Here is a 15,233-nt window from a genome sequence, read left to right as displayed (position 1 = left end):
TTGAGGGTCCTTTCCACAGTTTCTTTCATCACATTGTGATCCTGTGCCCCAGTCCTTAAGCATAACAAGGCGTACCGGCTACGATGGATACTGTCTGACCCAGAGGTCTATTGTTTTGACCCCGGCGAGCGGCTCCAGGACTTTCTGAGAGCTTTCTACAATTTGTTCAAGGGGGAACCCACCTTATACATCATCGATCATTGTAGCAAGTCGCAGGTGATGACGAAGAAAAAAGACATGCTCTCATTCATGGCTTTCTCGGGCCGTCATGCAACCAAAGCTTCTGGGTACTCACTCAGAAATACAACGCCGTCCTCACAGACTTTCGCGAGCAGACAAAGTGGGTGGCTCTCTTCAACTACAAAGATCGGCACTCGTTCGAAACCTGCCTGGAGGAGAATGACGTCATCGCGACCAAGAGCGAAAAGGCAGAGGTTCGACAGTTGCTCAAGGACAATTGGCATTCTAAGCTCCTGCTAAAGACTGATCAGCCAGCACATATCAGGTTTTATATTAGACGTAGACAACATTTTCCAATGAAGCATGGATACTGACGAGTTTATAGACGAGCTGTTGAGCGCAGATAGGAGCCCCGCTGTCAGGAACAGCCACCGCAGGAACAAGATTCTGGGAGCAGAGGAGGAGCCCGGCCGAAGCCAACAGCCCGGCCCCAAGCCAACAGCCCGGCCGAAGCCAACAGCCCTACCCCAGCCACTGCAGCATAGGGATAGGCTGGCGGCACTTGCGGTGGGTGGGAAAAGACGTAATGGCCGCTAAGATCGATGAAGGCGTTGAAAAGCTGTACTCCCGGTACAAGGCTAAGCTCGGTGTGCGGATGGTTAACGGTCTTGGAGGTATGTTCTTGAGATCATATGTAAGGGCGGCCGGCTGGCTCCTACCTATCCCACCCGAGAATCAACCAATGCTCATGGCACAGCTCGCCACCGACCCATTTGCTGAACAGGCAATTAACAGTGCTAGCTGCTGGCTGTACTACTGCTATGGTAAGTACTTAGCTCCGTTAACCATGGCGTTGACCACTGCTGAGCACTGCTCATTTGAACACCACTGCTGTCCTAGAAATGAGTTGTATGATCCAGAGGAACATGAGAACAACGAATCTGGAAGGCCCGAAGGAAGAGGAGAGGGTGACTGCGGATTCTACGAATGACAGCCCTGGGAAGAATCCCCAAAAAGTCGCTGCGGGTCGAGCGGGTGCTGCAGCGAGAAAGGCCAATGCTGAAAAGCTCAAGGATGATCTTCGCGAAGCTAAGGCTGCTTTTGCTTGACGCAGCTGATTCTACTAAGAAACAGCCGAAAGAACCAGATTCTACGAAGGAACCTGATTTTGCGAAGGAACCTGATTCTACGAAGGAACAGGCACACCAAATCACCCACTGGGGGGGCGCCCTGGCGTTATTAGGCGTTGGCAGCCTTGCAGTGTTAGTGTTGCTACGCGTGTGGCGCAGCCGTGATACGGCACAACAAGATATTACGCCTGTTCCTTCGCAAAAACAGAAACTCCATTTAAACACACGTCGCGACCCTTTCTATATAGAGTGACATGTCTACTCCAACTAGTGACGGAAAAAGTGCTAGTCAACGCGGCCTACCACGCCGCTGTTGTCTCTCTCCTGGCTACTGGGTACGCTCGTCTCGGCCAGATGTTACCTGAAAGGAACCCTCCAGAAGCTGTACTTAACACCCCGAGTGACACCCACTCCGTGTGAGTTACGGAATCACAAAACTCACCAACTAATCCGAACTGACTGTGCCAGACTCACCATCGAGCTCCTCGCCGTATGGCAGGCACGACCTTAGTAGTGACGTAGTTGATCATCACCGCGAACGCCAGGATGATTAACATCTTTTTTGTCGCAAATCTGTTAGAGGGCTGCTAGAATACCTTGATGACATGGCTAGTAAGGTGTCTGCTCGCCTGGTAAATATCTACTACAGCCCTCGTGGGTACTGGAAGGGTCGCGCGGCCATCCAGAAACTTTGCCACTGCGGCTAAAGTCTCCGAAGATGTGGTCCAGGCCTGGTTGGAAAAGCAGGCTATCTGGCAGATATACTTGCCCCTTTCCAGAAAAATACCGAGGCCTATGTTCGATGTTTCCACGCGAATGACCTCCACCAAGCCGATCTTCTATTTCTACCACATGATCGGCGAGGCCGGAAGCTGTATAAGTTGTTGATGTCGCTTCTCGCTACAAGGAGGCGGAACCTCTGGCAACTAAAGATTCCAAAGAAGTCGCTGATGCTCTCTCTCGCATTTACAAGCGGGGACCCCTTCGATGGCCGAAGCTTCTCCAAGTTGACCCCTGGGTGCGAGTTCATGGGTGCAGTAAGCCAAATGATGGCCAAACATGATGTCACAGTCCGCCGAGGTCGCGTGGATATCCACCAGAGATCAAGGCATAGTGGAGCGTTTCAGCCGTACTCTGGCTGAGCGGCTCTTTGGACATCAGTACGCCCAGGAGATGCGCCTCCCTCCCGAACACCGGTCTACTGAATGGGTGGCTCGGCTGCCCTCTGTTGTGGTTGCTCTGAATAACGAGACGAGACTGATCGGTAAAAAGTCGAAAGACGCCATCAAGGCACAAGAGGTGCCCCATAAGCCTTCCTCGACAGTTCCAGGTCACCCGTTGGACTTAATGAGCGGAAGATCATCGAGGGTGTTGGTGTTCGTTATCTCTATCAGTCTGGAGAACTGGAGGGCGGCCGCCGTCGCGCGACTGATCCTGAGTGGTCTCTAGAGATATATCGGCTTGGGCGCTCTGTCACAAAGCCTAATGAGCCCGTGCCTTACTATCTAGACGATACATCGGATGGCCCGCGACAGGGCTTCGTTTGTGAAGAGTTGCTTATAGTACCTCCCGATACTCAGCTTCCTCCGCATGGGGTTCTACGACGCTAGTAGTTCCTCAATGAGGATGTCCATTCCAGCCCATCCTGCGGGGACTGCATCTCTATGACCATAAGCCAAGGTGTGGACACCATCTTCAGCAATCCAGCGCTTACTATCGAAGGGGGACAGCGAGACCTTATTCAGGTGTTGTCCGTAGATATGGTGACGCTCTGATCGCAGCACGTCCATACCGTGACGGAAGATCTTCTTCTCAAAGAGGGCCTCTTTATACTGCTTATGGCGGATGTGCTTTCCCACAACTCCCTTTTTCACGCCCTTGGCCTTCTTAATGTTAGCTCCACCTGCCTCCAGAATGGAGTACATCTTGGGACGCAGACCAATGTATTCAGCGATCGGTCGCCCAGTGCACTCGTCCTTCATTTTCCCCAAGACCTTCACATTTGCTACGCTGTGCAGTGGGTGGTCTTGTGGGTAATCTGAGGTGTCGTACAGGTTTGCATTCTCAGCCATATCCCTATAAGCATCATCAGTCTGAATCGCGAGTAGCAGACTATCCGTGTCAGTGTAGAGGAGCTGGCAACGCTCTCTGTACTGGGCCTTCATGTGGTTGTAGTAGAAGTCGTACATCAGGTGCTTTGAGAGATCTAGAATGCTCATGCCAACATAGATAGGTCGGTTCAGGTCTAGACGGGTCTTGTGCATCTGAATCGCTGCGAGGTCATCATCAAATATGTTTGCCCGTGCGAAGCTCGGGCTGGCTATCAAGCGTCGGAGCTTGTCGTCTTCTCCACAGAGTACCAGCTTGACGTCCACATGCTTTCGAAGGTTCTCCATAGTTTTTCCGAAGACCGATTTGTTCATTAGCTTGTACAGGTCCTTGAATTTACTGGCGGCCATTTTTCGGAGCTCGGTGTTCATCCTGATATAGGGTTCCATCCAAGGCCTCTGGGTGAATCTCAGGGCCCGGTGAACCTTTGTCAGGCGCATTCCCAGAGATAGATACAGCTGTAGGTTCCGGTAGTGCAGGACATACCGTTCCTTGTTGCGGAGATTTTGGACCAGCTTTTCGACCTCGGTAGGCGTTTCTTACCGAGAAGACCGTGCTAATAGTCTGACATCCACTCCTTTTGAACCACCAGATGCTCCGAGGCTAATGGGTAGCCGTTATGTGTGTTATGTAGGTCGGCTGGATACTCAGCCATATAGATTATTGGCATCTAGGTATTGGATGTAGCTGTTTGAACTTTCAGGGTTGTATCCCTCTACCTGCGGATTATTGGCTTTGGCATATCGCTTACTTACCATGGAGATACCTCCTCGCAACCCCTCCTCAATGAAGAGATGTTGGTCATAGTCAGTCAACAGCTCCAGCTCTACCCTGGTCATCTTGAACAGTGCATCCCACGAGAGACCTGGGCTCGTAGTGAGCTGGGTCCAATCCATACTGCTGTAAACAAGTCTTCCGGAAGGCTTCAAACACATCAGCCAACAGGAGCATGTCTGCGACAGTAAAGGTCTGTGTAGTCTCCCAGATTGGTGCAGTCAAATACCTTCCATACCTGTTGAGCATGGATGAAGTCCTCATCGCTAATGTCTGAGACTTTGAGCTTACTGTAGAAAGCCTCTTTAGGTGGGAGACTGGACTCGTCTAAGCGCTCCCAGGAGTCCATACACTCATAGGGGTAGACACCCTTGCGCGTGAGTAACTTACGTTTTTCTTCGGCAGGCTCATATCGAGCTGTGATGTGGAAAGCCTCAGGTTTGTTGGCCTCTACCAGATCGTCAAGGGAAGTCAGTAAGAATTGAACACTGTCGATGAAGCGGAGCTGCCCAAGTAAGAAGGAGATGTACTTTTCCGTGTTGCTGGGGGTGCAGGAGATGCGGCTCTCCACCTTACTTATGGCTTGCATCAGGAGGTGCCCGTCGTAGCCCCGTAGGTTGTGGAAGACTACTGGTATGGTTGTCTTAGGACTCAGCCGCAACTTTAGGTTGCATTCGTTATGTGCCGCACCTAGAGGCTTCTCACAAATGTGACAGGTTATGGCGTTGTTGTGGGCCTGCCAGTCCTGGGGAGTCATCCTCATGGCTTTAAGGTTAGCTAAAACATATTTGATTTCCCGCTCCTCCTGCCGGAGAGCTCTGAGGAAGTGTTCTGTTGTGTTAGGGCCTCTGTATTCCATGGGGCGTTTTGTGTGACCGTCACAACACACCACAACATAGCAGTAACTACATGTCTCGTGGTGCTGAGTCTTTTGAGTGTTGCTCTCTGTAGGGTTGAGCGGTGGGCCTTCAACTTTTTTGGTCAGAGCCTCAAAGTCGGCATATATGATGAACGGAGCCGGTAGCTGTTTGTGGTGATTCTGAAAGGTGAACTTGTTTTCCCCCTCCTGTGGCATTTCCAACCTCACCGCCGTCTGACCAATCCCACGGCATTCCGGCTTTTGCGCCTCGAGCAGATCCTCCCTTGTGTAACCGTGTAGACAACGCTCGCAGAAGTGTTTGCGATTTTGTGCCTTACTTTCTTGGAACAGGAGACGATCGAGATCTTTAATCCACGTATAATGGAATTTGTCTGCCTTCCCAATCAGCAGCAGACTGATTCGGGGAGTGTCACCGGGCTGCTTGCTGAGACGATGCACGATCACACCCTTGTCCCACCCGAACACGTTGATGGTGAGGTCGTTCTTTTCCTCCACTTTAGGGATCTGAGAGATGGGTGTGGGGGCATCGATCCCACCAAAGTCAAGACCATCATTGGTGGGATACTTTGTTGGTCTCTGAGGGTGTCTGACGGCTGGAAATAAGGCAGGCCGGAGTGCCAATCGGAGGCAGTTGTCGTCTTTGTTCTTCACATTGATGACTGTTTTCTTGTTACTCACAACTGCAGGTAGGGGGGATGTAGGACCCGCCTCTCAGTGGCTGATAACTTGCAATGTCAAGCCAGAGTGTTTGCACGCAATTGACAATCCACCCTGACCCTCGCTGTGTCCATTTTTCTAGCACCTCCTGGATGGTGGGGAAGGCCCTATCTAGAGCCCCGTCAATGTCACCGGCCTCTAAGAGGGCCTCCTGTTTGCTGTGGAGTACTGGGCTGGTATACTCTTCACTGCCATCGGCGTTGTCCTTTCGCAACTGAACCCTGAGGCCTAGTTGGGACTTAACCCCGTTGAGTGCCAGGATCTCTTCTTCTAGCTTCTGGCGAATAATGGTTCGTATTTCTTCTAAGAAGGCTATTGGGTCGGTCCAAACACCTTCAGGTACGTCCATCTGCCAGACCCGGAGGAGATTCCTTATGGCCCTGCCGGTGTTAGTGAATTCTAGTTTCTTTTCACCCTGTATTCCACCTAGCAATTCATCCAACTCCTCGTTACTGAGGAAGGTTGAGTTCTTGTTGTCTTGCAGTTGCTTCAACTCCTCGTTACTGAGGAAGGTTGAGTTCTTGTTGTCTTGCAGTTGCTTCAACTTAGCCTTCCACTTAGCCTCAGCCGTTTTTATGCCTGTCAAGGATCCCCTGCAATTCTTCCAAGGCAATGCGGGACCGTGGGTACTTGGGCCGCACACCTATGAGCGTCTCAAACTCCTCCCGTAGTGCTCGTGCTTTTTGATGATGTTTCATTGTACGCGCCGTTATACAATATCATCGTTATACCTAATGACAGTGATTCTCTAATAGGAAATTTCGATAGCCACCAGTCGTTTGAACTCGTCCAAGAAAGCCTTGCACCTCCGCTGCCTTTCACACGTCTGGACATTATTATATCCGCAGGCCACGCAAAGCCGAAATCGGTTTTTAACGCCCCGGCCACAGCTAATACATGGCTGGGTGCCAGGACTCTTCCGCAGACGGGCTAAGTGAATCCCGCAGTACTCCCCAAGACAACTCTTACCACAGAGCTCCGTGGAACCGATGAGAAGCCACTTGCAATTATTGCGACCCTTTGGCATGTTGTTGTGTTTATCGAAGTATACCTGGTGCAATTGATATGTCTAATAGGACCCCTAGAAGCAGGGAAAGGGGCTGGGAGCCTCTATTTGCCATAGGGAGGGCGTTATAGAGGAAGCAGAGAAAGGGGGCTGGTAGCCTCTATTTGCCGTTGGGAGGGCGTTATGGAGCAAGCAGGGAAAGGGGGGCTGGGAGCCTCTATTTGTTCTGGGGAGAGTGGTCCAGAACCCTGTTGTGTATACTACTACACCTATTGTGTAAAGTACTAAATGGGGGCTGGGAGCCTCTATTTGCCATGGGGAGGGTGGGCCAGAACACCTATTGTGTATAAAGGGGGCTGGGAGCCTCTATTTGCCATGGGGAGGGCGTTATGGAGGAAGCAGGGAAAGGGGGCTGGGAGCCTCTATTTGTTCTGGGGAGGGTTCTGAGAAGGGTGGTCCAGGACCCCTATTGTGTATACTACTTTAGCACTTGATAGTTGTACCTTCTACTATGTCCTCTTTCTCCACCTCTGTTTCTTCTTCATCATTCATATGGGACGTCCTCAGCAATCCCACGTCAGCCTGCGGGTCTTTGGCATACACCTTTTTCCAACTTTGCTTTAACTTGAAATCTTTTACCTGTATTAAGGTTAGAGATAATTATAATTTCGAGTAATCTAGTAATTTTTTAAATTGATTATGAACAGTGTTTCAATAGCTATTCCACAATAAAAATAGACCTTAACTTTCTCTTCATTTTTAACCTTGGCAGTTACCGTACCTGTTTTCCATGTAACAGTGTCCATTAGTCATATCTTGCTAGAAGAGGTAACTTGTTGCTTGCCATCCCTTCCTTTTGGTCTACATATGCAAACCAGGTACACAGCAAAGAGTCATTTTTGGGACAATATATTTTGTTTTCTAAAGGTTTTAAGGCACAAAATTAGAAAGCAAACATCCACCAAACACCAACTGGCATGAAAGTACATGTATGGTATTGTACCAGACAGGGTGACTTTGTGAGTCTGACCTTGATGTAGCCACAGATGGGGATCTTCAGATTGGGACCTATCTCCAGGTTACATTTCCAGGCGGTGGGACGAACCTGACGAGCCTGGAAGTAACTCAGGGCTGGTAAAGCCTCACTGGGAAAAGCAAAAAAAGGGCAGAACTCAAAGACTGAGTGACACAGTAAGATGGTTGGTTTGGAAACTTTTTATCATCAATCTCTTCATTCACATGCATACTTTTTTCTTTACTTACATTTGCATGTGTTAAATTTTGTGCTAAATAACACTGCCCTTACACAAAAGTGGAAAGGCTTGTGGGTGGAGGAAATTACATTGCGCAGGAAAACAACAAAGATCTTAATGACATACATGACAAACTCACTACTCAAAAGCTGTACATTAACCAGCTAGAAAGAAACATTGTAGGGCACAAAGACAACCAAAGCCCTTAATGACGTACATGACAAACTCACTACTCAAAAGCTGAACATTAACTAACCAAGTGGTAACATTGTAGGGCCCAAAGACAACCAAAGCCCTTAATGACGTACATGACAAACTCACTACTCAAAAGCTGAACATTAACCAACCAAGTGGAAACATTGTAGGGCCCAAAGACAACCAAAGCCCTTAATGACATAAAAGACAAACTCACTACTCAAAAGCTGAACATTAACCAACCAAGTGGAAACATTGTAGGGCCCAAAGACAACCAAAGCCCTTAATGACGTACATGACAAACTCACTACTCAAAAGCTGTACATTAACCAACCAGGTGGAAACATTGTAGGGCCCAAAGACAACCAAAGCCCATAATGACGTACAAGACAAACTCACTACTCAAAAGCTGTACATTAACCAACCAGGTGGAAACATTGTAGGGCCCAAAGACAACCAAAGCCCTTAATGATGTACAAGACAAACTCACTACTCAAAAGCTGTACATTAACCAACCAGGTGGAAACATTGTAGGGCCCAAAGACAACCAAAGCCCTTAATGACGTACAAGACAAACTCACCACTCAAAAGCCGTACATTAACCAACCAGGTGGGAACATTGTAGGGCACAAAGACAACCAAAGCCCTTAATGACGTACAAGACAGACTCACTACTCAAAAGCTGTACATTAACCAACCAGGTGGGAACATTGTAGGGCGCAAAGACAACCAAAGCCCTCAATGACATAAAAGACAAACTCACTGCTCAAAAGATGTACATTAACCAACCAGGTGGAAACGTTTTAAGGCGGAAAGACAACCAAAGGCCTTAATGATGTACATGACAAACTCATTACTCAAAAGCTGTAAATTAATCAGCCAGGATGAAACCTTGTAGGGCCCAAAGAAGACCACAGCACTTAATGACGTCCACAACAAACTCACCACTGCTTCCTGAGATGACCCAGGCCACTCCTGCAAGGCCGTACCACGACCTGAGATTATGACCCAGTCCATACCATGGGCTGAGATGACCCAGGCCACTCCTGCAAGGCCATACCATGACCTTAGATGACCCAGGCCACGACCATGACCTGAGATGACCTAGGCAACTTCTGCAAGACCTGAGATGACCTATGCCACTTTTGCAAGGCGTACCATGACCTGAGATGACCTAGGCCACTTCTGCAAGGCCATACCATGACCTCAGATTATGACCCAGGCCATACCATGGCCTGAGATGACCCAAGCCACTCCTGCAAGGCCCTACCATGACCTCAGATGACCTGGGCAACTTCTGAAAGGCCATACCATGTATTTGGGCCCTACAAGGTTTCGTCCTGAAATGATGACCCAGGCCACTCCTGTAAGGCCGTACCATGACCTGAGATGACCTAGGCCACTTCTGAAAGGCCGTACCATGACCTGAGATGACCCAGGCCACTTCTGCAAGGCCCTAATATGACATGAGATGATGACCCAGGCCACTCCTGTAAGGCCGTACCATGGCCTGAGATGACCTAGGCCACTCCTGCAACGCCATACCATGGCCTGAGATGACCTACGCAACTTCTTAAAGGCCATACCATGACCTGAGATGACCCAGGCAACTTCTGCAAGGCCATACCATGACCTGAGATGACCTAGGCCACTTCTTCAAGGTCATACACGTCAATGTTATCAACCAATATTCCGTTTGTATAATTGAATTTAAAAAGCAGTCACTTCTGTTAACTTACTTGAATGGGTGAGTGAGTGCTTGGGCTATAATGTCTTACTTAACAATTTTTCAGTCATATGACGATGAAGGAGGCCCTAGAGTGCATGTATGTGCAATGTGCCTCCTTGCTGCAGGATGGATTTCTCTTTTATCTAGTGCTGCTTCACTGAGACGACATACCAAAGGCAATTAAGCTGCCCCACCCCCGCACGAGCCTTTATACTGATGCTGGTCAACCAGGGGACTGACAGAAGTCCCGGCGAACAAACCCCCGCAGGCAAAACCCAAGATGTCACCGCCTTGGCTGGTCACCCAGATGACAGAAGTACACATCACTCACTCTGATTTTGTGTCCGTTAAATGCCTACCACCTAGCTTCCCCTAATGTTAGTGATAGATAACCTGTTGCCTCGTCCCAGAAAAGGTTACACATCCATGCATGTAGGGCATATAAAAAAGGAAAAAATACACAATCACCTATAAAAATTATTCTTTTCAAGAGTATTTAAAAATAATATTTTTCTTGTGAACTATAATATTATTTGGTAATCAAAATACATCTGTTATAGTGAACACCTAAAATTGCAAAAGATAACCGACTCAAAAAGCATACTGTAAATCACGTAGAGTTTAGCTGATGATTGTAATAAGTCTATCCTATGATTCCTTGTGTCTGGTTTTAATTCTTGGTAATTGGACACTGCTGGGGGTCAGTGGGGGTCTGAGGTGTGTGTTCGCAGGGTTGTACGTACCTGTGACAAGACCAATAAACACGCTCACGTTTCAATGAACATGCTACTGATAGCTCCAGTAGAATCACTACACAGCTACTGCTAGAATGTACATCTCACGTATGGTGTGCCCAGTGAGTCATGCCAAAGTGAGTCATGAGCAACAGAATGTCAGCACTAGTACCATCTCTACATATCTTCTACCAGAATGCATGTTTCAGGTATGGTCTGCAAGAGTATGTCGTGCCAAAACAGGCAGATTGAGGTTAGACGGTGCACCAGTAACATATAGGCCTGCACTGATAAGCGTGCAGATCTTTCAAAACATCACTTAACAGCGAATATGTGTCTAATGTAAATAAATACCCATATGCGTTTTAAAAGCTAATTTACAAATACAAATACTGCTCCGACTTATCGCTATTAGGTCCAGCTTTACAGGTTTGTCCTTGTTAGGGTTAGGAGTAGGGAAATCCATTTTCACGCAGTCTGCTTGAATCAGAACTCATGATCACACCTTACCAGTGTAGGCCTTGATGACCTAACAATAGCGTTCATTATATGGAAATTGTAGAGGAGTAGGTGCCAAACTATAACCTATTGAGTATTCATATATAAACAGCTGAGTTCTAGTGATATCATGGCTAATCCTGGCCATTCACGCAGCTCTGGGTATGATCTTTGAAGTTTCAACATAGTTTAGGACACCAGTCAATCACAGCTGAGACCCAATCCCACCATCTGATGTTTGGCAATTGGTTTTAATTCTACTCGCTGTAAATGGGTTACGCGGGTAAACCACTGAAATACATGATTACATGGCTTTACCGAAATGGTTTAGCAGCAAAGTCCAAAGTGGTCTTGCGAAAATTACTGAACCGGTACATGCATTTCAGTGGGCATGTGGCTGTATATAAATTAAATGCATCTAATTGGTCAGTGTTGAAATCAGTAAGCTGTCAGTTACCTGTAGACATTTACGCGCATGTGACTGAGTTCTCAGTCCAGTGCATGGCTATCGGCTGTCAGAACAGTGCCAAAAGAGGATAGAACACAAGGTATATATGGTTTCGGAAACTTTGCAGAAATGCGTTTTCTATGCTGAACTGACGGTACCTGTTTTGATAAGGCGAGAAAATAGAATTCTTCTGAAATGGGAGGAGGATTTTGATTATAATGAAATAACACGTGTGTGAGATGTGGCAAACTCAACTTTCACTTTGCGAGAGTCTCAAGACTGATATTTACCAATCAGGCCTATGGCGCTGAAATACCTTTGTATGCCGATGTGTTAAATTTATTTTCGAGGCTGTGAACAGACAACACCATTTCCCGGACAATGCTATCGTTGGGTGACCTCCATGTAACCTGAACAATTAGGCAATCGCCCATTTAATCGAGGGCAGCAAGTGTAAGCTGCAAATTTAGCCTGTCCACCTAAGAAGTAATCAGGCAGTCTGTTTAGCGTGGACATTTCTTGAATAAACAGTTTTGTACACTTTATCCACTTTAATTCATGAGTAAAAACAAAAGTGTGACTGGTCAGGAAATCTTTAAGCCTCACTGCCAAGCACTATAGTTGACCCCATACGGCAAGGGTTAGCAACCTAAGCTGTCACGAAGTTTAACAAGAGAAAGGGGCGAGGGAGAGTTGTTAATATCTCATAGGTCATGCCACCCTCAAAAGACTGTGTGGAAGTAAACAACTGGGGAAATTTTAGAATATTTTCCACAAGTTATTTCATGGGTCAAAGAAAAAAAATTTTTTTTTCAATGACTGACTGTTTAAAAAACTTGAGAACAAGTCACTGGCTTGTTAGGCACAACCAACAATGTTTCAATGAGAGTCTAGATGGACTAGTGAGTGTATACACACTGGTCTGAGTCCATGCCTGGGGAGTTTGCCCCATGTGACGAGGGCCAGCAGCTAGGCCATCACTGGGGATTACTGCACATCACTCTGGCGGCTTATCACTCTTCCGTCATATCCTCCGTAACTCAAATCAGCTAAACTTTATGGCCAGAAATTTTCGGCTAACCTCTAGGTGACTTAAGGTACCGTACGGCAGCCTAGGTGATACTGTGGACTGTAGTAAGTCATAACCTATATGCCATGCTGATGAACTTATGTTTGCTCGACAAAAAGCATTCAATAATAATATTAGAGACATCAGAGAGTCATTTTGGCGAAACTGTTTTGAAGCGTACGTGTAGGCCTACAATGCTTTTGAGGGGAGCTGTCAAGCCCAACTGACAGACTGGGATACGCTCTGATGTCAAATTTTTAGATGAAAAAGTCAAACTATATGAATTCCCATCAACAAATATTTAACATCATGTTCGTCAGACTATCAGACATGTTTTGTCAGTTAATTAATACTATGGGAATTTTGTCCACCGGGGTTTTTGTCCTCAGGGTTTTAGCCACTATTCCGTTAATGCTGAATGTCAAGCGAGGAAGTTACAATTTCTTCTCTTAACGTCTTAGGGTGTGACCCGACCCAGGACTGACCCTGGATCTACAGCCCCCTGACGCTCTACTGACTGAGTTATCGGGGCCGACCTTACTTGAATGAGTAGTCCCTTCTGTAAACTTACATGTATCTTAATAAGTAGTTCCTACTCTAAACTTACTTGTACTTGAATAAGTAGTTCCTCCTGCAAACTTACTTGTACTTGAATAAGTAGTTCCATCTGCAAACTTACTTGAATGAGTAACACTCTCCATTCACTTCCTCCAGTATATGCTTGACCATCTTCTCTCCTACCTTCTGCTGCGGTGTTTTCTCTTTACGCTGACCGTTCACCACAGCGACGGATGCTCCGCCAGCGTCTCCATCATCACCATCATCATCAAAGTCTGGGCCACTGACAGACACACACACACAGACATCAGCATAAATCATTTTGATACACAGATATCAATAACAGATACACAGACAGATGGCACTGAGAGAAACAAAGCCAGATGGCACTGCAAGATACACATGCAGATGGCACTGGGAGAAACACAAACAGATGGCACTGGGAGATACAGAGGCAGATGGCACTGGGAGACACACAGACATATGTCACTAGGAGAAACACAGGCAGATGGCACTGGGAGAAACGGATGTCACTGGGAGAGATGTATGTCACTAAAAGAGAGAGATGCCACTGAGAGAAACAGATGGCACTGGGAGATACACAGACAGATGGCCCTGGGAGATACACAGACAGATGGCACTGAGAGAAACACAGACAGATGGCACTGAGAGAAACACAGACAGATGGCACTGGGAGATACAGAGGCAGATGGCACTGAGAGAAACGCAGACAGATACTGTCTGTGGGAGACACAGACATATGTCACTAGGAGAAACACAGGCAGATGGCACTGGGAGAAACACAGACAGATGGTACTGGGAGATACACAGACACATGGCGCTTGGAGATACACAGACAGATGTCACTGGGAGAAACACAGACAGATGTCAATGGGAGATACACAGAGAGATGTCAATAGGAGACACACAGACAGATGGCACTGCGAGATACATAGACACCCAGACAGATGGCACTGAGAGATACAGAGGCAGATGGCAATGAGAGAAACACAGTCAGATGGCATTGGGAGAAATACAGACAGATGACATTGGGAGAAACACAAACAGATGGCACTGGGAGATACAGAGGCAGATGGCACTGGGAGACACACAGACATATGTCACTAGGAGAAACACAGGCAGATGGCACTGGGAGAAACGGATGTCACTGGGAGAGATGTATGTCACTAAAAGAGAGAGACGCCACTGAGAGAAACAGATGGCACTGGGAGATACACAGACAGATGGCCCTGGGAGATACACAGACAGATGGCACTGAGAGAAACACAGACAGATGGCACTGAGAGAAACACAGACAGATGGCACTGGGAGATACAGAGGCAGATGGCACTGAGAGAAACGCAGACAGATGGCACTGGGAGACACAGACATATGTCACTAGGAGAAACACAGGCAGATGGCACTGGGAGAAACACAGACAGATGGTACTGGGAGATACACAGACACATGGCGCTTGGAGATACACAGACAGATGTCACTGGGAGAAACACAGACAGATGTCAATGGGAGATACACAGAGAGATGTCAATAGGAGACACACAGACAGATGGCACTGCGAGATACATAGACACCCAGACAGATGGCACTGAGAGATACAGAGGCAGATGGCAATGAGAGAAACACAGTCAGATGGCATTGGGAGAAATACAGACAGATGACATTGGGAGAAACACAGACAGATGGCACTGGGAGATACAGAGGCAGATGGCACTGAGAGAAACACAGACAGATGGCACTGAGAGAAACACATACAGATGGCACTGAGAGAAACACAGACAGATTGCACTGAGAGGAACACAGAGAGATGGCACTAAAAGATACACAGACAGATGGCACTGAGACAAACACAGACAGATGGCACTGAGGTGAACACAGACAGATGGCACTGGGAGACACACATACACAAACATGTCACTAGGAGAAACAGGCAGA

At 47.5% G+C, this 15,233-nt stretch overlaps 1 protein-coding gene across 1 annotated transcript in view; it reads right to left on the bottom strand.

Moving 5' to 3' along the window:
* LOC135463525 (X-ray repair cross-complementing protein 5-like) overlaps positions 1 to 15,233 on the bottom strand; it is a 47,931-nt gene that overhangs the window by 21,667 nt on the left and 11,031 nt on the right. Inside the window, exons 7-9 of the mRNA XM_064740783.1 lie at positions 13,402 to 13,563; positions 7,827 to 7,941; positions 7,300 to 7,435 (exon numbers count right to left, since the gene is read on the bottom strand). Coding sequence (XP_064596853.1) covers positions 7,300 to 7,435; positions 7,827 to 7,941; positions 13,402 to 13,563 — 413 coding nt within the window. The remainder of the gene's footprint in view (positions 1 to 7,299; positions 7,436 to 7,826; positions 7,942 to 13,401; positions 13,564 to 15,233) is intronic.

The sequence above is a fragment of the Liolophura sinensis genome, chromosome 3 (assembly GCF_032854445.1).
Source record: "Liolophura sinensis isolate JHLJ2023 chromosome 3, CUHK_Ljap_v2, whole genome shotgun sequence".
NCBI lineage: Eukaryota > Metazoa > Mollusca > Polyplacophora > Chitonida > Chitonidae > Liolophura > Liolophura sinensis.
This window is presented reverse-complemented; position numbering and strand designations above follow the sequence as displayed.